Consider the following 25833-nt stretch of genomic DNA (forward strand, 5'->3'; position numbering starts at 1 on the left):
TTTATAATCTCAGACAATATCTCATTTTTTTCCTGTAAATTTATGACTTAAAGGTTTTTTTCATAAATTTCTGAGTTGTTTCTCGTAATTTTACAACTTCATAATCTCAGAGAATATTCAAGAATTTCTGCGGGTTTTTTTCTCGTACATTTTTAACTATATGGTCTAAGAGAATATTCAAGATATTTTTTTGTAAATTTGTTAGTTTTTTTCCTCGTAAATTTTTGACTTTATAATCTCAGAGAATATTAAAAGGGTTTTTTTCATAAATTTCTGAGTTTTATTCCTGTAAATTTATGTTTGTAAATTAGTAAATTTCGTAAATTTCTGAGTTTTTTCACATAATTTTACGATTTTATAATCTCAGATAATATTCAAGATTTCTTTCGTAAATTTCCGATTTTTTTTCTCATAAATTTACAACTTTAGAATCTCAGAATATTCAAGAATTTCTGCATTTTTTTTCTTGGAAATTTTAAACTATATGGTCTAATAGAATATTCAAGATATGTTTTTGTAAATTTCTGAGTTTTTTTGTAATTTTACAATTTTATAATCTCAGAGAATATTCAAGGTTTATTTTCATAAGTATCTGAGTTTTATTCCTGTAAATTTGGGACTTAAAGCTACTTTTTTTCCACTTTTTTCTAGTAAATTTACAACGTCATAATGTCAGAGAATATTCAAGATATTTTTTTGTAAATTTGTGAGTTTTTTCCCTCATAAATGTATGACTGTATAATCTCAGAGAATATCTAAGATTTTTTTTTTTCAGGAATTTGAGTTTTTTATCACAAATTTACGACTTTATAATTTCAGAGACTATTCGAATGTTTTTCATAAATTACTGAGTTTCTTTTTTCTCATATATTTATGACTTTATAGTCTCAGATAATATTAAATATTTTTTGTAAATTTGTGAGGAGTTTTTTTTCCCCATAAATTTACAACTTTTTGTCTTGGAATATTACCCACCTCCCCCAGCTTCCTATTTTTTTAACCTAAAATGGCCCTTATGTACCATCACAGAACCTTGATAAACATAAGAACATAAAAAACATTTTATCTGTCCAATTTGATTTGTTTTTAATATTCTTTGTCTTTAATTTGTGGATCTGTATCAGTCATACTGAAACTGTCTTCTTTTTTCAGCTCCCTATTTCCCACGGTTGAGACCCACTCAAAGCCGACAAACACCAAACAATTGGAGTCCAACCAGCAGCGATCAAACGTCCAGGTGAACCAGAGCCATCGGCACAGAAGGAAACCCAAAGTGTCTCATCACTGGGAAACAAAGCAGAGGAAGCTTCTATCTAAGCTCTATTTTAGCTAAATAATCTCACAGCAGGGGAAGTTTAGGTTTTTTATAACGTGATAACATACAAAAAATACATCTGTAAAAACGAGACATTGTGCTTTAAGAGGCAGGAAGTATCTAGAAGTTATACAGGTGCAGCTATTTCTTAATAAACTACCTTTGTCTTGCAGTTCTGCTACACATCTGCAGCTACAGTGGGTGATGCCAGGTAGATTTCATTAACAGACATATTGACAGAGATAAAGACTTCCACAACGCTACGTTCTGCAGACAGGAGATCATGACCTCACCATTTTGCATCCCAGCATTGCATCACATTTTCACCAGGACTTCACAAGCAGCTATTTCAATCTGAGTTTACTGTGAACGCCATCATGTTCATGTTCAGGTCCCACACCACAAACCCAAACCTCTGTACGAGTATTTATTTATTTGGTTGTTTTATATTGTCGCATATTTCCTGCTGTATATATCTTAACCACTGTGTAATCGATGTTATTTCTTATTAAAGCGATGTTTATTGGCTGTTTTGTAAGAAAACAAATAAAGATCCTTCAAAGGTTTTGACTTGCTCTCATTTCGTTTAAAGGAATACTCCACCCCACAAATGATCATTTGAGTATCAGTTACACACTCTGTGTTACGCTGAATTTGTGAAGGAAACTTTGTTTTTCTAGCATGCCTCCAGAGTGAACGAAGAATCCAAAAAACTCTTAATGCCCTGAAGTCAAAGGGGAGCACATTTAACAACAGCTAAACTATATCAAAACATCTATTTACGAACTCCAACACAACTCGTGCACTATCATCTTAGTCTCATTTCAACCGCGTATCTGGGGCCGGGTCACGGGGGCAGCAGGCCTAGCAAAGCACCCCAAACGTCCCACCTCATCGGCCCGTTCCCAGGCCAGATGACATTTGTAGTCCCTCCAACTTTTCTGGGTCCGCCCCAAGGCCTCCTACCAGTGTGACATGCCCAAACACTTCTAACGGGAGGTACCCAGGTCGTCAAGAAGACCTTGATGACTTGGCATATTCGGACATCAACTACCTCGCCTGGTACAGAAACACCAGGTCTACCAACGGCCCAACATTCGGGCGGTAGATCAGCCAGTGACATGTTTGGCAAGGTAGAACTGGCTCTGAAGAGAGAACAGGTAAGTTTCACTTGTAATTCAGTTCCTCGTTGGAAAGAAACGTCTGTTTGGGAAGTACTGAGCATACAACTGGATAAATGAGAGTTGTGTGAGAAGTTGTAAGCAGATGGTTTGATACAGTTTTGCTGTTGGACCCCAATGACTTCAATTCATCAAGACTTTTCTCTGTTTTTGGATTTTTCGTTCGCCGTGGAGACATTGGAGAAAAACAAAGTTTTCTTCACAAATTCAACTGAACACAGGCTGAGTAACTGATATACAAGCGGTCATGTGGGGGGTGAAGTGTCCCTTTAAATTAATGTAGTGGTTAAAGGATGGATTATATGACAGTTAATAATCTGCTCTGTGATTAGGAAGCTTTGCAGGATTCGTTGACTCTTCTTTACATTTTTGTACCTGGTTTGTTCAAATGAATGTCCTCACCTTTTGTATCTACTCAGTCTGCAGCACTGCGTCCGTCTCCTTGTACCCATAATCCCCTGTTAACAGCTGCTCACAGAGCTGAGGACCTCCAGCGTGGCCACCACAGGACGTTACCTGAAATAGATCCAATAAAAGACGACGCAGTCACACAGTGTTCAAAACGTTTTATGACATTTGTGTTCTATGGTGTCGTGTTATGATGCATCTGTGAGATGGTTTCAGTTTGCTGATGCTCCCTCAGGTTTCCTCGCAGCACCTGAGGAGCATTTGACTTTGCTACAGGGGCCAGACAAGTTCACGGCCAGCGGGGTCAGGGCGGCGGGGGCCGGGAGGAAATGAGGATTAAAAGATTACTGAGGCCGCATTAGCTCCAGACCAATTAGGATTCCTCTCTGCCAGCCTCTCACTGACTCCTCCTGCCTGTGCACGGCCCAGCGCTGACTTCTTACTACTGATTAGGACGCAGCAGCAGGAGCAACGAGCGCACTCCTCTGTTGATGTTTGTTGACATTGCTGTGATCCCTGTGTGATTCTCTCAGGCTGCTTTTCTTTGGATGTTTGTCTGAGAGTATATCTAATAAATCCCTCACACTTTGACTTCCTGTTGCAAGTTTAGCCCTGCAGAGAGGTGACCTTTGACCTCCAGAAATGACTGCATATCTTATGTTTAGCATGCTTCACATTGGAGAAACACTACAGGCTGGAAATCTTCAAAGTTTTGCAAGAAAATAAAACCTTCTAGAAATGATTTTTAGGGGTTTACTGCCCTCTGGTGGCGAAAATAATAATGTCAAGACTGTGAAACTGCACAGAAATGCAAATCAAGCTGAACACAGCATCAGCAGATTTAGATTAATTTCACTTTCCTGTCTGATCTGATAAAATCAATAAAACTGGAAGCAACCTGCAGGTCAGATTTATTGCTACACACACACACGCACACACACGTGCCTCGTCCCCTCGCAGATATTTATATCCACCCCCAAAGATGGCACTGGGCAAGGTGGAGGAGGAGGGTGAGGGTGTGTGTGTGTGTGTGTCCATTCTGTTGGGCACAGCGGGGACGCGACGGGACGGGCGGGTCCACCTGGACTGTTCACTCAATGGAAGCTCAGAGCCGCCGGCCATGGCAGCAAAGTTATCCTCCGCCCTGGGTGCCAACAGACAGGACACACACACACACACACACACACACACACACACACACACACAAACATACACACGAGTCATGAGTAAGCTGCAGTGTGTATCAGCAGACTGGTTCGCAACATTAAACTGGTCATAAAGTTCATCAGCTGAGTGTGAGAGAATAAAATGTTGAAATATGTGTGGAATGATTTCATTCGGGGTCACTGACTTCACTTCCTGTTTCTCTGGACTGATGGAAGTTACTGTGTTTTCACACAGTTTCACACAGTGGTGGACGTGTATGGATTACTGAGCGGGCCTATCAGGCACAGGCCTGAGTGCCCAAAGTGTCAGAGAGGGCCACCTGGCCATCACTTGGAAAGTGTCACTCAAATTAACATCTACCAACCAGGAAGAGACAAAAAGACCACAAAAGAGACGCAAAGAAACTGCAAAGAGACACAAAATGACCACAAGGAGACAAAAGATGACTACAAAGAGACACAAAATGACCACAAGGAGACGAAAGATGACTACAAAGAGACACAAAATGACCACAAGGAGACAAAAGATGACTACAAAGAGACACAAAATGACCACAAAGCAACAACGTATCTTAGCGAGACACAAACTAAGACCCTCAGAACTACAAACCAACACAAAACACAACAAGACACTACGTGGCTACAAAGATACACAAAACAAACACAAAGAGACACAAAGTAGCTACAAAGAGACACAAAAAACCACAGGGAGACAAACATTGAGTACAGACCAATAAAATAACCAATAAAAGTTTCCTCAATGACGCAAAATTACTCAGAGAGAAACATCTACGAGACAGAAAACAACCACAAAGATGCACAAAATGGCTACAAAGCAACAAAACAACAACAGTAGTTACAAAGTTACTTCAAATTATTATTTTTTTCCTGACAATTTCTGACTGTTTTGCATTTAATCTATTGGTTTTGTCAGTTTGTTGTCGTTTTGTTTTGTTTGTTTTTCATGTTTGTTTTGTAGTTCTCTGGTTGTATTTTGTTTGTTTTTGCCTCTGATTTTTTAATCAGATATTTATTTTACTCTATGAAATCATGTTTTCCTTGTGTGGACCCCAGGAAGAGTAGTTGCAACCCTCGTAGTGACTAATGGGGATCCAAGTAAACAAATAAACAGACCCAAACACCTACAAAGAGACACCCGATGAAATGGGGGATTTCAGCTCTGTCAGAGAATTTTGAGCATCAAACACTGTATTTTCCACAGTCTGTTGAATCTTTATGAACCAATATCTGTCTTTTCTTCATCAATTCATGGTGTCAGTGTCTTTAATTTTGTCAAAATGAATGTCCTCCAATACTTTCATGTTTTCATGTTATCCTTGCGTCCCCACAAAATGCCAATGCTTTCCATTCAGATGAAAATATGACTTATTAAAAAAATGAAATAAACTTTGCTGTTTTTGTGAGATCTGTTCTTTATATTGTTTTTTTTGTTCTGTGTGGAGGGAATAGGTTGTGATGTTCATGATAAATCAAAATTACTTATAAAATAAAATATTTTTTAAAAAAAAATAGAAAGCAAAATAATGTGAAATTTATTTTTCAAATTATTATTTTCTTTAAAATTAAACTGAATTTTACTTTTCTTTTACTATTTTACTTTAAAAAGTAAAATGCAAGGGTTTTTAGGGAATAGGTTGTGACGTTCATACTAGATCAAAAAAACTTAAAATAAATATTTAAAAAATAGGAGGCAAATAATGTGAAATTTATTTATATTTCCTTATTTTTTTTAAAAGGAAATTTAATTATTTTTTTCTTTTCTTTGACCATTTTACTTAACCAAACTGTAAGGGTTTTTTTTGCGTATGAATAATTTAGTTGAGGGCAGCGGTCCCCCCCATTCTTGTCTCCATGGATACGGCCTTGCAGCACATGATGCAGAACGACTGAGGCTCAATGACATAAACAGGATTTGTTTGTTATTAAACTTTAAATATCGGCCAACATATCGGTATTGTTGATCTAAAATCACTGTATCGGTCTCGAGGGCAGCCCTGGTAGGTCGAGCCTAAATTAAACCTGTATCCTCTGGACCACAACAGGTGCCCCCCTCCCCCTCCTCCCTTTAGGCTCCACCTGTCTTCCCTTTTCCGCGGCGGGCTGGCGACCCAGAAAGCAGCCGTCATTCATTAGCAATGGTATGCTGATCCGCCGGGGGGCCGGACGGCGCAGACCCCCTCGGTCACCGGATCGGCGGCAGCTGCTCGGCCCCCCGGTGCTATTTTCACCCTCAGGATAAAGTGATGTGCAGCCGCCGCCCGCCCGCACGGCCCCAGCAGCTCCAGTCTCACCACAGCACAGCCAGGATGAAGTCCACTGGCAGCGAGCACAGCGCGCAGCCCGACGGCTTCACCTCAGACCTGGACGACCTGGACAGCGGCAGCGACAGCAGCGGCGGGAAGTCCACCGGGGACTGCAGCCCCCGCAGAGAGCCGGGGGAGGAGGCGGCGGGTGGAGGTGGAGGAGGAGGAGGTGGAGGTGGTTCCCGTGCCGGTGCGCCGAGACGCAGGAGACGGCGGAGACGCAGCAGCAGCGGCGGAGACGGTGGATGTGGAGGTGGAGGAGGCGCGTGTCTCGCCGGTGTGAGTAAACAGAGGCAGGCGGCCAACGCGCGGGAGCGGGACAGGACGCACAGCGTGAACACGGCCTTCACGGCGCTCCGCACGCTCATTCCCACCGAGCCCGCCGACAGGAAGCTCTCCAAGATCGAGACGCTGCGCCTGGCCTCCAGCTACATCTCGCACCTGGCCAACGTGCTGCTGCTGGGGGACAACTGCCGGGACGGACAGCCCTGCCTCGGGTACCAGAGCATCCTGCACGGCACCGCGGCGCTCAGCGCGCCCTCGCTGCGGCCCATCTGCACCTTCTGCCTCAGCAACCAGAGGAAACTGGTGAGTGGCGCACCTGTGCGTAAAAACAAACTTTTACGCACACGCACAGAGGTGAATATCAGCTCCAGATCTAATGTGGCACTGACAAAGGCAGAGCGGGTGATGGCACCTGTGCAGGACGCATCCTCTGCGCATTGGAAATAGACTTAGTGGTGCTGAGTTTGCGCGGTTCAAAGGTGACTGGGGTTGACCAACAGCTGTTTCTGCAGTGACTGACAACACAAAGTGAAAACAAGCTGGTGCCTTTAAAGGTTTCAAATCAGTGATTGACAGCAGATCCTCGTCTGTAGACTGGATCCAAAATATAACGAGATGCTGCTGTTTGACTTCTGACTAATGATGATGGGAAGAGTTCGACACTTGGGTCTAACTGAGTGCCACAACAAAAAAATAAGGTTCCAGAAAGAAACTAAAAATCACCTTAGTGATGGAAACTGCTGCAGATGCTCAAAACATGATTTAATATTAAGAATATTAAGCGATACTGATGATTTCCACGCAGTAAACAATCATTACGATCCTAAATAAACACGTGTGTTAGTGGATTAAAGTGTTTACAGTAGTTTGGCCTCACATGTTGCAGTTATTAATAGAGACTGGCACCAGATCAGTGACATTATGTCACTATTATCTTCATGTCAAACTGTATTTTTACTGGTGCTCTGCAAATTATTTTTCTGTCTCATAAAATCTTAAATAACAGATACAAATTTATAGGCATAATTTCACATTTTTGACACATATTAACCTGAAATTTATGATTTTTTTTTACTAATAATGAGTTGTAAATAGCTGCAAATCTTAATTATTAATAATTATTATTGCAAAATAAATTTGATTTTAAATACAGATATAAAGATAATAAATAAATAAATTCAAATACACATGTAAAAATAAAAAAAATAAAAAATAAAAGTAATAAAATGTAGGATTTTTTTGTACTAATAATGAGTTGTAAATAACAGTAAACCTTAAATAATTATTCATAATTATTATTGCAAAATAAAGATTTTTTAATAGATATAAAGATTAAAAAATAAAATAAATTTAAATACAGATGTAAAAATAAAAGTTAAAGTAATAAAATTTATGATTTTTTTGTACAAATAGTTGTAGCAGTTGAAAATAGCAGTAAACCTTAAATAATTATTAAGAATTATTATTGCAAAATATATTAGACTTCAAATACAGATTGAAAAATAAATAATAAAATGTATCTTTTACTAATAGTGAGTTGTAAATAACTGTAAACCTTAAATAATTATTAATTATTATTATTGCAAAATAAATCAGACTTTAAATACAGATAAAATAAGAAATAAAATAAAGGAATACGTTTTTTGTACTAATAGTGATTTGTAAATAACAGTAACCCTAAAATAATTATTAATAATTACTGTTGCAAAAAATTCAGACTTTAAACACAGACAAACAAAAATAAAATTTATGAAAATTTTGTACTAATAATGAATTGTAAATAACAGTAAAAGAAAAGTGTTAATAGTATAAATGTCACGGTGTGTTTACTGAACTGTGTTTGTGGTAAAACTGATTTCTCTGCCTCCACAGCTCAGAGATGGAGGGAAGCACTCAGCTGCAGTGTGAAGCGAAGCTGCTCCGGACAGACGGGGGGTGTCCACCGTGATGTTGTTTACACGTACACCTGCAGGACTTTGTACATACTCTATAAATATATTTATTTTTTGGATTAGACTAGGAAAAACAAAAAGATATTAACACTGAAAAGCACTTTCTGTTCACACTGGTGCTTCTGGACGTCTGTGTTTTGGTTGAACTGTAACCTGAGCCGATGTGTAAAGCTGCACCTGACGGGGGGCTATTTTGGTCCCGCCAATAGTACAAACTACTCCCCCTCCACCCCCGTGCCCCACTCCTAAAAAAAAAGCCTTGTCGCCTTCAGTCACATGAAGGAAAGTGAAGAGCAGCTTCTGCAGCGGTTGCTGTCAGTTCAGTGGAGTTAATGCTGCTTTCAGGTGCCGTCAGACATATCGCGATTATTCAGGGGCACTTGAAAGGATCATTAACTGAGCTGTTGACTCTAGTGGTGAATGTAGGAACTGCAACTACGCTGACAGAACTGAGCTCCTCTACGTCCTGTAGCGTTTGCTTCACGCATGTTTGAAACATTACAAATCAACGTCTCAGGAATCAGAACGTTTTAAACAAGGGTTTGTTTCACCACTAGGGGGCGACATATGACACTTTGGGGCTTGGGGTCCTCCGACTGTGAAATTTTGAGCGTCAGACACCAAATTTCCTGGTGAATTTTTTTTTTTTTTTTTTTTGCATCAGTTTTTGCCTTTTCTGCATCAATTTATTTCGTCAAAATCAAAGTTCTCTGCTACCTTTATATTCTTATTGTGGGGGGACAAATGCACGTTCTAAATATTGAGGGGGAAATGTCCCCCGCGTCCCCCGAAATATACGCCTATGACTGTGTACCGTACCCTGCAAGTTTGCAGTTTGGGTGCATTCTAGGTACAATCTTAGGCTACCTTTGATTTTACCCAAGTGGTCGCAGGATTTTTCGTAACGTAATAACAAATTTTTGTTTCTGTCGAGCTAACTCACACTGTTATGTTGAATTGGTTGTCTTTTTTGGGACATTCAAGGGTTACCTTGAAATCAGGGTGAATTTTAGACACCTGGTTGCATGTAGAGTTCATAAAATGACTCACACTAGATGCACAAATTGACACGTAGTTCAGCATTTTTCAACCCGAGCCGAAAACATGAGCATATCTCAGGTGGTTGTAAATCTAAAAAGACAGCACAGTGTTTTGCTTGCTTTGTCGAAATCAGGGAAATAATGCTTGATCATGTAAAAATGTTGCCCTGGTTGGTTTTTATTTGTTGGCAAGACGCATGTTTGGGATCAGAGCCATTTGACTGGATTTCGACGACATTAATCAAGGCCTGATATTTCCTTCTTTTGACTATTTTCTTTTAAAGAAAAGATTGCTGCCTTGATGCACTGGAGGAAACCAGACATTTGGGATTTCTATAATGGTGACTGAGGAAAGTTTTAATCTGAAGCGCTGCCCTTTAAGGTGCGGACACACCAAACCGACATCAAAGAACTAGCGGCGACAAAAGCCAACTGTTGCATCGTCTACGTCGCCTCATGTCGCCCTGTGTCAGTTGCATTTGAACACACTACACGGACTACATCCGACGGCCAAGTGGCACGTACGTTCTGCGCCTGCGTGAGAGAGAGCGGAGTGAGAGAGTGGTACATCCTGTCAGCCGAGAGGTTTCCTATCTGTGCAGCCCACTGCTTCTTCCCAAAGTGGGAAGAAGCAGCCAAAGTGCCAATGGTGCGGGACAGACAGACGCTCACCGGCGGCCCAACTTTGGTCGACGGCCGACCATCGGCTTGGTGTGTCAGGGCCTTAAGCATCAAAGCTTGTCTCAAAATTTTAAGATGCAATTGGAAAATTATCAATCTGAATGGGACACTACTTTAAAAGGTCCAGTGTGGAGGATTCAAGGGGTATATTGGCAGAAATGGAACATTCACAACTATGCTTTCATTAGTTCGTGATCAACTGAAACTAACTGCATGAGCTGTTGATAGCTACAAACATAGCATGCCCTCCATGTTGTTTCTACAGTAGCCCAGAACGGACAAATCAAACACTGACTCTGGATAGGGCCATTCGTGTTTTTGTATCAGCAACTGGCAACGCTTGGCACACTGGAGAAGTTTCGGTTGGTTGCAATCTGAAACTTCACCACTAGATGTCACTAAATCCACCACACTAGATCTTTAATGTGTTCACATTGGGGGCAAATAGAACAATTTGCGTGAGTTCATCACATGTAAAGTCAATGGGAAGACGCAATTAGATGCGACTTTCTGTTGGGTGGTGATGGACGTGACGTGAGTCGTGAAGCGAGTAGCGCGATTTCACGTCGCGAGAGTTGAAAAATCTGAAATTCGAAAACCAATTCGTGAATCCGGGGACGCATGATTCCGAGGACGTATCGGCGGAAGTTCACTCATGGATTCAGCGATTTCACGTGCACATGACGCGAGTCAACACAAAATATTCTAGCATTCAAACGCACTTGATGTGAATACAACGTAACTATAACCCTTTGTCTGTCTTTGGGCCTGAATCCAAACTGTTTCGATGAATTTATTTGCAGTGTGGTGAAATGTTTACTTTTGCATTGTTGCACAATCTCTGTATCACTTTAAAAAAGCACAAAACTGTGACGTATTGTGTGCACGCGGCACACGCAGTGCATTGGGCTACCTTCTGCACTAATCTGGAGAACATACATAATCCTTCTACAATCAGCTGGATCCCTTGATATTGACTATACAGCACATATGGATGAAAACGTTGCACACTACCTCAGACCTGTTTTCAATATGAAGGCCTACCTCTAAATCTAATGTGTGACATGACTGTAGAAAATGTACTTGAATGCCTGACTATTGTGTCCTTTGCACATCGCAGATACTGAGAAGCTGCTTGAAGAGAAATGTATTTTTGTACAATACAAATAAAAGTGAGAGAAAATCAAACTGGTTTTTCTTGTGTTGGAAAAGTTGCTGAGATTCAGGACGTTGAAATCGGCGTAAAACTCAGGATACTAAAAGGTTTTAAGGACCACAAGCTTGTTGAGGAAGCTTGTTGTCGCTATTAGAAAAAAAGAGGAACACTTCACCCCCCAAATGTTCATTTCTAATTGAAGTACTCACCCCATGTTACCTTGAATTTGTGGAGAATCCAAGAACTGAGGAAAGCCTTGACGAATTGAAGTCACAGGGGTCCACATTCAACAACACCAAAACTATATCAGCCGAGTTTCCTCCCGAGGTCCTCAAAGTCCGAATATGCCGTTTCATCAACGTCTTCTTGAATCGCCCTTGGTCTGGTCCCTCACCTGGGACCACTTTGCCTTGGGAGACCCTACCAGGGGCTGTTAGCCCCGGACAACACAGCTCCCAGGATCACGGGGACCACGTTAAGGTGCCGATTCTTGGATGATCCTGGATACAAGTGGTCGAAATGAGTTCCCTCCATTCAGTGTCTGGGCCCAGCCTTAGAGATCCTCCTGTTGGAGATGTTCCAGGCACTGGTAGGAGGCCCCGGGGCAGACCCAGAACACGCTGGAGGGATTATATATCACATCTGGCAGGAGTGAGAGTGTGTTTGGCATTGCCATGTTCGTATGGTAGGAGTTTAGAAATTTGACTTTTGTTTCACATTTGTTTCTGTTAAAATACTGTCTAACTAGCATTCCTTGGGAGTGGGAAGAGTGGGGAGTCGCAGCATGTCATTTGGGGGAGTTATTAACCGTACATACACACTTTAATTCTCTAAATAATTATGAATCATATGTTGGGCATAAAGCTGTAGTTTTATTTGGTTAAATGCCAATTTTCTCCTTTTTTCTGGCAGAAATGTGTTTCAGATTTCATGACATTTTACTCCATTACAATCCTTTCACACCAGAAAACAGTTTTTCCTCACATTTGTGTGGCACAGATATATCACAAGTGGGTTTTAAGTGCCAAAATATAAAGTTTGGATCTTTTATCTTCAGTTTGTGGTGACATATTTTCAAAAAAGTGCCTCTTTTAGTAAAGTAATTTTTTAAGTTATGCAGACTTCTGTGTTGAATCGATGCTGTAGCTACGAGCGTGCACCTCCCCAGACATAACTACACATCACAGTGACGCAGACCTCCTGTCTGTCTCTGCCCAGACATAACTACACATCACAGTGACGCAGACCTCCTGTCTGTCTCTGTCAGCTGAAACCATTTCCCTCAGTGGAAACAAAGCTTTGATTTACTTTAATTTCACAGATAAGAAACAATAAATTGTGAAGACAATAAAGCCTCCACAAAGATAACATTTTAAGTCTTGTGTGTGATTTATCCTGGCTTCATATGAGAGCAGAGGAAATCTCTGCTAGCTGCTAGGCTAATTTATACGATTTAAAGTGTCATAGGCTTGCGCTAATAACGTTAGCATGTTATATTTGTGGGGAAAACGTGTTCAGTATAAGACAGTTGTTTTGTCAGTGAACCTTGTGAGTTGTAATGGAGCCAAAAGTTGTTTTGTCAGTGAACCTTGTGAGTTGTAATGGAGCCAAATTATGGAACGTTACGTTTGTTAAATGTTGCTGTTGTCCCTAAAAAGTTTGCTAGCTGCTAGGCTAACTTATACAATGTAAAATGCCATAGGCTTGTGCTAATAACGTTAGCATGTTGTATTTGAGGGGAAAATGTGTCCAGATAAAGACAAGTGTTTGTCTGTGAATGCTGCGAGTTATAGTGAAGCTGATTTGTGTACTTGTGTTTGAAACTGTCTCTATTAAGCCATGTTTAATGTGTGCTAATGTGTGTTTGTGTTTAAAATCAACTTATAAATGCTCACAACTGCGTAGGGTCTGCCGCGTAAGTATAAATCCCGCTTTAGAGCATTAAAGAGTTTCTTTAATGCACTTAATTCCCACACAACAAGAAATATGATAGTCTTTAAGTCTTGCATCACAATGAAGAGTGAAGTTAGGAAGCAAACACTTTAAAAAATAGCAGAAGAAGACATTTGTACCATTTCAATAATCTTTATTTTCATAAAAAAGTCAATCGGTTTATATCAGATTAAAGAAAGTAGAAACCAATAATAATCAGTTAGCTGGCGAGGCATCTTACAGGGGGGCGTGTCTCCCGACGGACTGACCAGAGTGATCTAGACACGCGGTACATGTTTACCCGAAAGTCAAGAAAGGAGGCGAAGTTTAAGACCCGACAGGAGCCAAAACATGAGCTGGGCAGAATTTTTAAAAAAAGTCAAAAAGGGGAGAAGAAAAAAAATGTTGGCAAAACTGCATTTTCATCGGCCTGGCAAAAACTCGAATCCTGTTTCTGATTTAACGAGCAGCGGCCATCGAGATCACGTGGAATGTTTTGTATCCAAATTACAGCAGGAAGTACAACAATAATAATAAAAAAAAAACAAAAAAAAAAAGAAGAGGGGGAGTATTCATCGTTTTTGCGACACCCAAACATGTTACGAGAAAGGACTGAGCCCTTTTTTTTTATCGTTTAAATTATGTTTTGGAGTGGTGGAAGGGTGTGTGTGCGTGTGTGTGTGTTTGGGGAAAAAGAAGTAACAGGAGGTAGAAGAGAAAGACGGGAAAAAGACATTCTACTGCTCCTGCTGCTACTTATTGAAAAAGAAAAAGGGAGGGGTAAGAAAAGCTCATCTGGCGGTGGATTTAGTCCGTCTCCTCTTCGTCTGACTCCGACTCTGCAGAGAGAAAACGCGGGTAAGATCAGTCATGATGATGATGAACATCCTTCCTGCTACGACATGTCAGAAACATTTGCCATGAGAGGTTCGCTGCCTCAGGGTGAACGGGCGGGGTGTTGTTTTTTTTTTTTTTTACCTTCCTCGGCGTTCTTCAGCCACTCGACGAATTTCTTCATCTGCTCGAGGAAAACGCTCTTCCCCTTGGCAACGTGGGCATCGGTGTACCACTTCAGTATGGCCTCTTCACTCAATACGTCCGCTGTTAGGGGAGAAGCAGAGTGTCAAAACAAAACCAGACACTGTCAGTGGATGGTTGGCGTGAGATTACTGGGCATGGACGCCACACTGACCTTTGTAGAGGAGCACCACGATCTTCTGAAAGGCCTTCATGAAGTGGATGTTGTCGTAGCAGTACTCCTGGATCTTCAGCAGCAGGCTGAGCTCGGACAGACCCTGGGAGGTGAAGGCTTTCAGCAGAAGGCTGTATTGCTGCGGAAATGGGGAGACATGTCGTAAAAGCTTGTTGGTGCTGATTAACAGGAGGATCAAGCAGCTCTTCACACGACTACAGTTTGTTGTTCTTGTTCCTGTCTCTGCTTGCTGCTTCACACCTTCAGTGACAATCACGTCAACAGTACAAACACTTGTGATGTAAGAAAACTTCCCACAAGCCCTCAACACTGAGCTCTGCTACTTCAGCGTGAAACGGACTGGAATGAAATAAGTTTGATACAAGTCCTCCTAAATCCAGTCACCCAGGCTCCAACAGGCCTGTATATTAAAACAGGTACAAACAAGTTCAAGTTAAGACCTTTTAATACCACTTTATATTAAATTCAAGACTAAACTCGCGATGGAAATACAAACCAAAAATGAAAATATACTCTTCCCAAGTAAACCCATTGATGTCAGTTCACAATGAGCAGTGAAAATGACCCTGACGATACCGTCTGTGCTTGTGGCTCCACCGCCCTGATCCCTGTTTTACCACGCTACAAACACCTTCGACATTCGGAGCAGTTTGCTTCCTAAACATTTCCAGTCACTGGTTTTAATCACCTCAAGTAACTGGTGTTATTCTTTTACGCTTTTCAACTTTTCACCTACATTTTCTCATTTTCCATGGCTTGCAAGGTGCTAGTTTAACGATGCAGACTCATTGTGTGATCTTAGTGCCGATACATAACCATGATGACCGCCTAGACATTCGACCCAGGAGTGAATGCTAATTGCTGCCTTTCCCATTATTTTAAAGTTCATTTGACGTACAGAGAGCATGTTCTTCCCCTTGGCATAAGACTCTGATGTTTTGTGGGTGTTCCCATAAATACAGACTGGTTCACATCCTACTTCAACAATAGAACCTTCTCCGTAAACATAGGCACACTGCTCTTCGCCCAGCTACTCTCTCCTGCGGGGTCCCGCAAGGTTCCATCCTAGGTCCCGTTCTTTTCTCCATCTACATGCTTCCCCTCGGTCGAATCATTCAAAAATATGACATCTCTTTCCACTGCTATGCCGATGACACCCAGCTCTATCTTCCCCCAATCCAAACTCACCAATAGGCCCGTTTCCACCACAGGAACTTCGGGGTAATTTTACGGGGCCGGGGCCGTTGGTGCGTGTCTCCACCGCAGCTAACACCCCCTGCCTTGGAGTAGGTACTCAGAAAAGCCCTGAAAAACTCCTGGGTGGGGTTTACTTGGTGCTGATTGGATATACTCAAGGCGGGATGTGACTTCAACAGAAAGCGACAAAATAGCCAGAATTTTTGTTCTTTGTTTGTTTCTTTGCCGCGTCGCCCCGGACAAAATGGTCGCGCAATGATTACGTCACATCCAAAGCCAGGTAACTTCATAGGAACCTTCTTCCTACTCCGCCCTCTCAGTGGAGACACGGCGGTTGAGAGGGCCGAGCAAGAGGACGTTCCTGTAAAGTTCCTACCCCCCAAATAGTAACAGGAACTTCAGTGGAAACGGACCAAATATCTTCAACTGCATCAATGAAATAAAGTCCTGGATAGCGGTAAACTTCCTTCAACTAAATGAAGCTAAATCCGAAATTATTCTCTTTGGCCCCTCTGACAACATCAACTTGATATCCGACAGTCTTGGCAACCTGTCCACTCTTATCAAACCTTGCGTCAGACTTGCCCCCTCCGTCGACTCTTAAATCAAGGTTTAAAACGTTCCTTTTTACTAAAGCTTTTGAGTCCTCCTGATGTTGCTTATGTGTTTATTTGTGCCTTGATCTATGTTGGTTGCGTTTTTGTTCTGTTTATTATTTTACTTCACTTGTATCTCTTTTATTCATTTTTAACTGTACAGCACTTTGGTCAACTTGGGTTGTTTTTAAATGTGCTTTATAAATAAATTTAACTTGACTGTCAAGTAAGAAAGAAAAGACCACTCTACTCGGTCATAGAGTATTTAGGTATTTCTTTCAGCTTTCAACGATTCCAAAGTTAAACAAAACATCAGCAGGACCTTTAATGTATCAGGAAAATAAAGTAAATAACTGAAAAAGGAACAGAGCTAATGTACCACTGAAGACAAACTGTATTTCACCCTCAGACATGCCAGAACCTGCAGTCACTGCGCCAAGGTTCACGATTTATTGCCCACTCCTTGTGAATCAACACATGAGCATATTTTCACTTTTGTTTTATCAACTGTGATGGTTTACTCCATTTCAGTGCTTTATTTACCTGCATTCAGGACATTTAAACCACTTCCAGGACGTGCGTATAAACAGCTCAGCAGTGCGGCATACCTTCAAGTGTTTGATGGCTTGTTCGGTCACCAGCTCTTCCTTCTTGTTCCACTCCACGGAGCTCATCACGCTGGTCCAGATGATGCAGATCATGGCCTGCTCGGAGAGGTTGGCCTTTTTCATCTCCTCTTTGGTGAAGGCGATAATCTGAGCCGATGTGGAGAGAGACACAGCTGGGTGAGAAAATACTGCAGTTGAGGCAGTGACAGTCTCCAGTAACACCGACAAGCTGCTAATTTGTTTTCAACTTTGTGATTCATTGTGTCGCCGCCGTTGTTGTTACTGGACTGTTTTGTAGCTACTGCGTCAGTCACAAACACTGACATTATGCAACATGACAACAGGGGGGTCAATATTGAGGACGTTTGCAAAGCACAGACAGCTGTTACCAAAGAGGAACAATGACATTCAGACCTTCACCTGCACCGACTGACATTTGACAGGCTCATTTTCAGCTGAGACCAATTTGAAAACGCAGCAGTGCGGCTGTGTCTTTGTTCTCCAATCCCAGAGAAAAGAGGAAGTGGTCAACCCGAACATTAACCTCACCTCCTTCTGAGGGTCACCGCGGGACATCTGCTCCTGGAGCTCTTTCTGCAGCTCCTTGCGGGCGCCGATGGATTGCTGGTTGCGGGCGAAGTCGGACAGCTCCTTCAGCCCGGCGTCGGTAAAGTACTTAGAAAAATGCTCGCAGCTCCGTTTGTTGGCAGGAAAGAGTTCCTGTGGGGCGCAGATGTTGTCAGGTTAGAGGACGTGAATACAAGACCTGGATGAAACTCTGGAGTAACTATGTACAAACGGTTTACGTACCATCAGCCTGTTGTCCATGCCGACTTTGCGGAGACTGGCAGCAACAGAGTTGATGTCCTTCTCATTGATCCATGACTTGAACAGCTTGACAGCGAAGGCTGCAGATACTCCTAAACACAAACAAGACAAGTTGGGTTCCTGTTGCACTCTCACTGAATACAAACCCAGCAGTGACATTTTGGGAGGATGATCTCAAACGTTCTGGCTCACCCTCTTTGACGAGGTTCTCGTTGAAGAGGCTGTTAAGGATGGAGGCTGATATGTTGCCGTTGGCCAGCAGGATGCCGGTCAGCATGGCCAGTTTGTTGCGCTCAGACTCAGTGAACCCCTTTAGAAACAGCAGCAACTGCAGAAGACAAGAAGAAAACACAAATACAGATTAGAGGCAAATTCATAGCATCTACCACCCTGTGGGCTTTAGCTTCAACTTCCCTGTTTTACTTCCCTGTTTTACAGCTGGCAAATTATCTATTTCACAAAGCACGTCTTTGTTACATTAGCAGAAGATTAAAACATTTAACTGCTGATAATGACAAAAATTACGTTACACAGAAAAATTTAATTTACTGCACATTAAACAGACAAACAGTCACTCCAGCATTTGGAGGGCTGTTTTAGTGATCGTCACAGCCTGGGTCGCCTAATTTTAAGGCAGCTTTTCTAAAAAATTCAATGCATGTTGCAATGCCCTTTTTTTGGCTATGAAATTGGAGGGTGAAGTGAAAACTGCAAAATTAGTTCAGAGCTTCTAGATATGAGCATTAAGGTCCTGATCACACAAAGTATTTTAGCAGCTGGAGGTGCCTTCTTGATTCCCGACGTTCGACACAGCGCTTAAGGATCGTCTCCGTGAGCCGCTCTGCTGCCTGGTTAGCACAAGCCAACACAGCGCAATGTGATCTCATCCCTAGTTGTCAGGTTTTCCTGCGAGAGTGGTCAACATCCGACACCAAACTGGCTCGACTCCATTAAACCTGTTAATAACCGCTGGGCTGAATTTGCGTTATTATTGCGATTGCATTATCCCGGAGGGCCTGGACAGAGTGAACGCGAGGCGAACCGCACTGCCTTTATTTGTTGAAGCCTAACACAATCATACAAAGTGCTTTTTGCTGCATCTTTTCACAACTGTTGCAAGGTAACCACCGACTCACCTGTCCTCAAAAGCTTGACCGCCCAAATCACAGATCTGTACCTTACAATCTGCACGAAGAATTGACAAGCGGGGGGTATCTGCTGTGGTTCTGACTGAGGGTGAGAGGGAAACGAAGATCTATGTGGGTGCATGAGACCCTCAGAATGAGACGTCACATCTTGGGTGACTGTTAGCGTATTTTATGATGAGTCGAGGACAGTTTAACAATCTGGGCCTAATTATGGTTGGTAAACATTAGAAAGTAACGGAGGCGATGTCTTGCAGCCCTGCCTCTCAATTCGTCTGATTGTACATTTGGAAACACACCAATAACTGGGCTCTTTTTCCACTTTGAGTTGGAGATTTTTTCTGCTGGAGGTGTTCAAGTTGTCTCTGCAAAAAAGCTGCCTGAGGCTGCTAAAACACGCTCTGTCCGATCAGGGCCAAATATGACACACACCCCATTTTAGAGACGTATCCAACCAGCACAAGAAGTTAAGAGTTGTTTATTCAAATACCAGTCTGAGCCTGTAGGAAAAAAAAAAGTCACCTTCTTGATCTCCTCTTCGAAACCCTTCTCCAGGTACTTGTAACGCCTGATCAGCTTGTTAAAAACCTGTTTTTGAGGGGGAGCAAAAACACATTCAGTTAGGATTTGCTTTTGTCATATCTGTACTGAAGAAAGACGGTTGCATCAGTCGTGGATCACTGATTGCTGATATTTAATAAGTGCTTTTAAACAGGTACAAACATGATTTGTACCTGAGCGTATGCTTGCATTGTCTCCAGGTCTTCTTGTGCCGTGAAGAGGCAGAACTCGGTGCGGGTCATGTCGTCAGATAGAGTCCCGCCTGGGGCTGCAGGGGAGAGGATACAAATACAAGTCAACACAGGAGCTTCCTGCTTTAAAACTGGGATCGTCTACTTCCTGCTAGTGTTTGTTCACACATAAATGTTTCCCTGACATTTATATTGCACAATAATCCAAAATGCATGCCAAGAGCACTTCAGGCACACATGCTACCAAACTTAGCACGTCTGTGCTCGATTAGAAACAAGCTATGATCTGTGTGAATGTTGAGACTTGAGGGGGAAAACATGCACACGTGAATAATGTGTCTCCCGGCGCAACTCACCCAGCATTCCGCCGGCCACCAGGATGTCAAAGAGTGTCTCTGCATATCGGCGGTAGTCAAGCTTAGCGCCAGAGGCATCAAGGAACTTCGCAACCGCTTCCAAATCAGTGCCAGTTTGATTCAAGCCTTGTACGATACTTTCTTGAAACTGAGTAGGGTCAAACCTCTCCTTTTCATCTGTGGAGAAACACACACGTTGGACTTGGAACAAAAACACTCCCAAAAATCAAGATTTGGATATTGTTAGACATGCAAAGCAGAAACCACAAAGCAGCACCAGCGGCAGCGATAAACACAAACCTCTTTTCCTCGTTTTGAAACGCTGGCCTGTTAGCGTTGGCTTTTGCTGCTTTTGATTACTCATAAAAGACACCCTGACAAAAAGGACAAAACACAGACCGTTAATGTTTATTCAAGCTGTGCAGACACGTTCAGGCGCCTCAACAGTACACGGCGCTCCCTGTAATTATGTTTTGTGCTGCCAGGGTTTGGGTCGACTTGGGTGAGCAACAAGTCTGACGATAACACTTGAAGCTTGTAGCTGAATATGTACCTGAGCCGCTGATATTGACAGAAAAATATCACGTGAAAAGACCAACACCAACAAAATGATTGACGTCTGTAATTAGTATCGTCTGTGCAGAGCTCCATTGTTGTCCCAAAATGATTACACGTGTCACACTGGGTGACCTGTCTCTTCATGAACATCTGTAGTTTAGTTTCCTGCCAAAAAAGGCTTTAAAATTATAACTTATCGACGCACTCATTACATTTCTGGGGTGAAACATTATTTTCAAGGATTTATATACACAGTAAAAACAACTTATTATTTTTTAACATGAAATAGACAGTGTCTGGGCGGCCTTAAAATGTTAAGTTGACTGAATTTAAGAAGTTGATGTAATTCTGTAATTATTCAACATGTCTTTTCAAATTCAGTCAACTAAAAAAATTCAAGGCAGCCAAAACAAATAGTTTGCTTTTACAGTGAACATAAAATAAACAATTTATAATATCTCGATCTGCTTTGACTTTTTTAAACTTCTAAACTTGCTCCACTATTTTTAACAATTAAAAAACATGTTTTCAAAATCTTTGTGAAAAAGTTGGCCCTTTAAAGTTTGTCCTTGACTTTCGTCTGCTTCCTCAGATTTCCACAAAAACATAATTTAATCAGGTATAAAATGATTTAACTATATCAAAAGGACTCCTGCTTCACTTCCTGGTTTCTGTAAAGTTGTGAATGCTGCTTACGTGCTGGTAAACTTTCCATTTTGTTAATCAATTCATGAATAATATTGCTATTGGATGTGGCAGCCCTTCTAAATCAAAATTACACAAGAATTCTGCTTAAAGGAACTCTAAGCAACTTTGAAAAATAAAATGGCTGCTCACGATAACTGTTACGAAATTATTAGGGTAATTGGATATTGGATTTTTTGCCTTTATATAACAACTTATTTGGCCGAAAACCATTATTGATATATCCACTTTTTCCCCCACTTATTTTTAGCGATCATCAAGCCTCTTCTGTCGTGGAATTAAAATCATATAATGCATACGAGACATGAAATAAAATACTTTTAATGTATGTAATATTTATTCATGGTGCAAAGTATGGCCGATGCAACTGTGCACGCTTATTATTTAATCAGGCATAAAGTGGTTACCATATCCCAGAGTCTCCTGCTTCACTTCCTGGTTTCCAAAAAGGCAGGAGTGCTGCTCACCTACTGGTGAGCTTTCTATTTTATTATTAATAAATGTATTAAATAATATTGCTATTGGATGTGTCGCAACCATAGCATGCCAACTCTGCAGCACTTCTAAATCAAAATGAAGCAAGAATTATAGTTTACAAGTTAGTATTTTATTTAAATTGAGAACTATTTTGAAAAACAAAATGGCTGCCTACAACAACTCCTGTGAAAATTATAAATATAGATGTTTTTTGTCGTCCCTGTGAGGCGTAAACTACACTATATCTTGCCTCTGCTATTCAAGAAGAACTTACATCACAAGCAGGTTGGCTCGTGTCAAGATTTTTAAAGCATATGTTCCCAGGAAAATTAAAAGTAGCAGAAATTAAAAACCCTAAAAATAAGGTTTGGTATCAATTCACAAGAGCAAGTGTGAGACATCAAACACAGAGAGCAATGGGCTTGTGTCACAGTGCCACACACAAGGTGAAGATGACACATATTGTTTTTGTTTTTCATGTGATAAAATGTACAATAACTCCAGTTTTATTCTTTACACGTTAGTTTTCAGCATGCCATGGCTGGGACATCAGGTGCTTTTATTTACTTGAGTGTCATTTTAAATAGTCTAAATACACACACAACAATATAGTGTTGGCTTCGTGTATAATCAGATTTTGTCACCAGTGCCAAATTACACGTGGGCGTTTTAACAATTAGCCTCCAAACGCAAATGAAGACAAAAGACAGTCCGAGGTGGTACAAAGGAGCTGGCGCGTGTTGGTGGCTGTGATTAATCAGGATGATCACAAACTACACCACAAGTGTGAACCTGAAGCAGAAATCCTTTGGTTGTTTTTTGGTAAGCAGCAGCTCGGATATAAAGAGGGATTGTCCAGATTACAGCCGGCTAATTGTAGGTTAGCATTAGCTAACTCCGGCCCTCACCATGCGCTGATCCTGCGCTGTTAGCCGGGCCCGTTAGCTAGCTAGCTAAACGTATTTGTTTAATTTACGGTTTGAACCCAAAAGTTACACACCGAAACTAATCACGAGATGCTGCTCTGCCTTAACACGCAACTTCCTGCCGAAATGTCACCCTAAACTTTGAGCAAACATCGAGGCAGTCTTGAGGTATGTGAGCTAAACAGAGGCTAAAGCTAACTTCAGGAAAATCGCCCCGGAGCAGCGCCCGTGAAGGCAACATTTCCGAGCAATAACGTTGTTTTTCGCTGCCTAACACGACACTTAAGCGTCTTTACGGTGAAGTTCAGCTGCGAGGCGACGCCGAGGAGGTGGAAATGCGGGTACTCACCGAAATTAATGCAGATAAAAAACGGTTGTAACCAGGGGAATCAAAGTAAGACTGTCGACTCTCTCAGCGGCCCAAACAAAAAGACCTTCCCGTCAGGACTTCCGCAGGCTCCGCCCGTTGCGCATGCGCAATTTAAAGGGGCTTTCCGATTCACAAAAAACAAAAATAGTATTTATTTTTTTATCTTTGATGATTTTAAGGATAAATACAGTATTTATAGCGCGGCATTTTACAGCTATATTACTACATATTTATTCCGTTAATTTGTTACTGTAAAAACGCAGTTTGATTTAAGTACTACGTCACAACTGCGTCAACTAAGGGACCGTTCCCTACTTATCGCAGGAGGGTGTGACGTCATTTATTTATTTAAATTATTGTTTTGGGCTTTTTGCCACTAATGACAGAACAGTTTTAATTTAATTTAATTTAATTATTTAATTATTTAATTATTTAATTTTAANCTTATCGCAGGAGGGTGTGACGTCATTTATTTATTTAAATTATTGTTTTGGGCTTTTTGCCACTCATGACAGAACAGTTTTAATTTAATTTAATTTAATTATTTAATTTTAATTTTATTTCATTCTTTTAATAATGTATTTTATTTTAACCTGTCCTAAAGCTACAGATATTTTTCCTTTTTTAATTTTTATTTTTTATTTTTATTTAATTATTTATCTTAAACTTACCCTTTCATGTTTGAAAGTTAAAAATCAAAGACAAAATGTTTTTTTTACGCTTGATGTGTCCAAGGAACATCGGATATTTCAAAATCCAACGATAATTTCTGTTTTTACAGTTGCTGGCTGTGATAAATGGTTAATTTTGGCAATAAAATATATACAAAATACACATATAGAGGAGGGGGGTGGCTGGAGAGTGACTTCATTTTTTTTAAAAAACATAATTTAATTTAATCTCATTTTAATTTTAATTTTATTTCATTTTATTCTATTTTTTTGTTTTTATTCTATTTTATTTTTTTAAATAATTAATCTTTATTTTGACCCTTCTTAGAACTACAGATATTTTTACTTTTTTAAATATATATATATATTTATTTAATTATNATCTTTTAAAAAACATAATTTAATTTAATCTCATTTTAATTTTTATTTTATTTCATTTTATTCTATTTTTTTGTTTTTATTCTATTTTTTTTTTTAAATAATTAATCTTTATTTTGACCCTTCTTAGAACTACAGATATTTTTACTTTTTTAAATATATATATATATTTATTTAATTATTTATTTTAAACTTACCCCTTCATGTTTGAAAGTTGAAAATCAAAGACAAAATGTTTCTTTACGCTTGACGTATCCAAGGAACATCGGAAATTTCAAAATTCAAAAAATGCAGTTTGATTTATTGATTTAAGTATTGGGTCACAACTGCATCAACTAAAGGATTGTTCCTTACTTATCAGAGGAGAGTGACTTCATTTTTAAAAAAAAAAAAAAATTTTTATTTAATTTAATTTATTCTATTTTGTGATTATTATTTTAATTTAATTCTTTTAATAATTAATTTTTATTGTGACCCTTCTTAGAATTACATTTATTTTTTATTTTTTATTTTTATTTATTTTTATTTTATTTAATTATTTAAACTTACCCCTCCATGTTTGAAAGNTTTATTGATTTAAGTATTAGGTCACAACTGCATCAACTAAAGGATTGTTCCTTACTTATCAGAGGAGAGTGACTTCATTTTTTTTTAAAAACATAATTTAATTTATTCTATTTTGTTATTATTATTTTTATTTAATTCTTTTAATAATTAATTTTTATTGTGACCCTTCTTAGAATTAAAGATATTTTTTCTTTTTTCTTTTTATTTCTTTTTATTTTATTTAATTATTTAAACTTACCCCTTCATGTTTGAAAGTTAAAAGTTAATTTAATTTAATTTTTTATTTTGACCCTTCCCAAAGCTACAGATATTTTTCTGACTGACTGGCATAAGAATGCACAACCACCATAAATTTATCAGATAATTTTTCATTATTATTATTTTTTAATTTACTCTCTTTTTTTGTAACTCTTGTCTTGCATGCTGGTTAGTTTGAGCAAGCGGTTTATTTTTCGCGTAACTTCAAATGAGATGTAGAATAAAGATGAGATATGACTATTTTGAGCTCAGATCTGGTTATGTTTTTATTCTGACAGAAGCGTAACAGAGAATCCAGTGATAATTTCTGTTTTTAGAGTTTCTAACTGTTATAAATGGTGTAATTTTGGCAGTAAAACAAATCTCCTCTCCCCAAAGGCAGATCAAAAAACCTGACCCGGGAGGACAAAACTTGCACAGATGAAGGGAAGAGAAAAGAAAGACTAATGTAATGTAATGTAAAATATGACCTTTGCATCCCAAAACAGCAGATATGTGTTCATTCTGTATATTTGTTATCTTTGCCAGAAAATATTCAGTAAACAGATCAAATCTAATCGTCACATCAAACCAATTTACAAATTCCAAACTGTACTGGATTAGCTGCTAATTAACCAATTTCTAATCCATTTATTGCTCACAATAGGACAACCAATCACACCTTTTAAAAGAATGCATTGCTTCTGGTAACGCAGTTAACCACACCTCCTCATTAGGGTTTCAGTTTCTGTCTCTAGAATTCATTAGGCGACATTAGGAGCTCTTTGAGAGCGTTCTCAGGATGTTTG

The 25833-nt window shown here is 40.0% G+C and overlaps 3 protein-coding genes across 6 annotated transcripts in view; 2 read left to right on the top strand and 1 right to left on the bottom strand.

Moving 5' to 3' along the window:
• The window catches only part of si:ch211-246m6.5 (von Willebrand factor D and EGF domain-containing protein), a 46681-nt gene extending 44800 nt beyond the window's left edge, over nucleotides 1–1881 (top strand). For all 3 annotated transcript variants that reach the window (XM_050064092.1, XM_050064091.1, XM_050064090.1), the window contains exon 33: nucleotides 1153–1881. In XM_050064092.1, the coding sequence (XP_049920049.1) occupies nucleotides 1153–1173 (21 nt within the window). In that variant the 3' untranslated portion in view covers nucleotides 1174–1881. The remainder of the gene's footprint in view (nucleotides 1–1152) is intronic.
• A 4495-nt stretch (nucleotides 1882–6376) lies between these two features.
• On the top strand, nucleotides 6377–11689 carry si:ch211-246m6.4 (transcription factor 15). Its single transcript, XM_050064096.1, has 2 exons — nucleotides 6377–6982; nucleotides 8552–11689. Exons 1-2 carry the CDS (start codon nucleotides 6398–6400, stop codon nucleotides 8585–8587), a joined length of 621 nt encoding a protein of 206 aa, XP_049920053.1. The 5' UTR covers nucleotides 6377–6397; the 3' UTR covers nucleotides 8588–11689.
• Nucleotides 11690–13573: 1884 nt separating this feature from the next.
• bzw1a (basic leucine zipper and W2 domains 1a) lies at nucleotides 13574–23286 on the bottom strand. 2 transcript variants are annotated; one of them, XM_050064773.1, is made up of 12 exons: nucleotides 23151–23286; nucleotides 20436–20509; nucleotides 20136–20312; nucleotides 19762–19856; nucleotides 19550–19615; nucleotides 18075–18210; nucleotides 17865–17974; nucleotides 17604–17774; nucleotides 17055–17201; nucleotides 14633–14771; nucleotides 14419–14541; nucleotides 13574–14279 (listed from the first exon to the last, which is right to left on the bottom strand). In XM_050064773.1, the coding sequence occupies exons 2-12, from the start codon at nucleotides 20497–20499 to the stop codon at nucleotides 14248–14250; spliced, it is 1260 nt and encodes a 419-aa protein (XP_049920730.1). In that variant the 5' UTR covers nucleotides 20500–20509; nucleotides 23151–23286; the 3' UTR covers nucleotides 13574–14247. The 2 variants fall into 2 exon arrangements, with proteins under 2 accessions (XP_049920730.1, XP_049920731.1); XM_050064774.1 differs by lacking the exons at nucleotides 20436–20509; nucleotides 23151–23286 and having other exon boundaries at nucleotides 19851–19856; nucleotides 20136–20213.
• Nucleotides 23287–25833: the final 2547 nt, after the last annotated feature.

This window comes from Epinephelus moara, chromosome 16 (assembly GCF_006386435.1).
Source record: "Epinephelus moara isolate mb chromosome 16, YSFRI_EMoa_1.0, whole genome shotgun sequence".
Classification (NCBI taxonomy): domain Eukaryota; kingdom Metazoa; phylum Chordata; class Actinopteri; order Perciformes; family Serranidae; genus Epinephelus; species Epinephelus moara.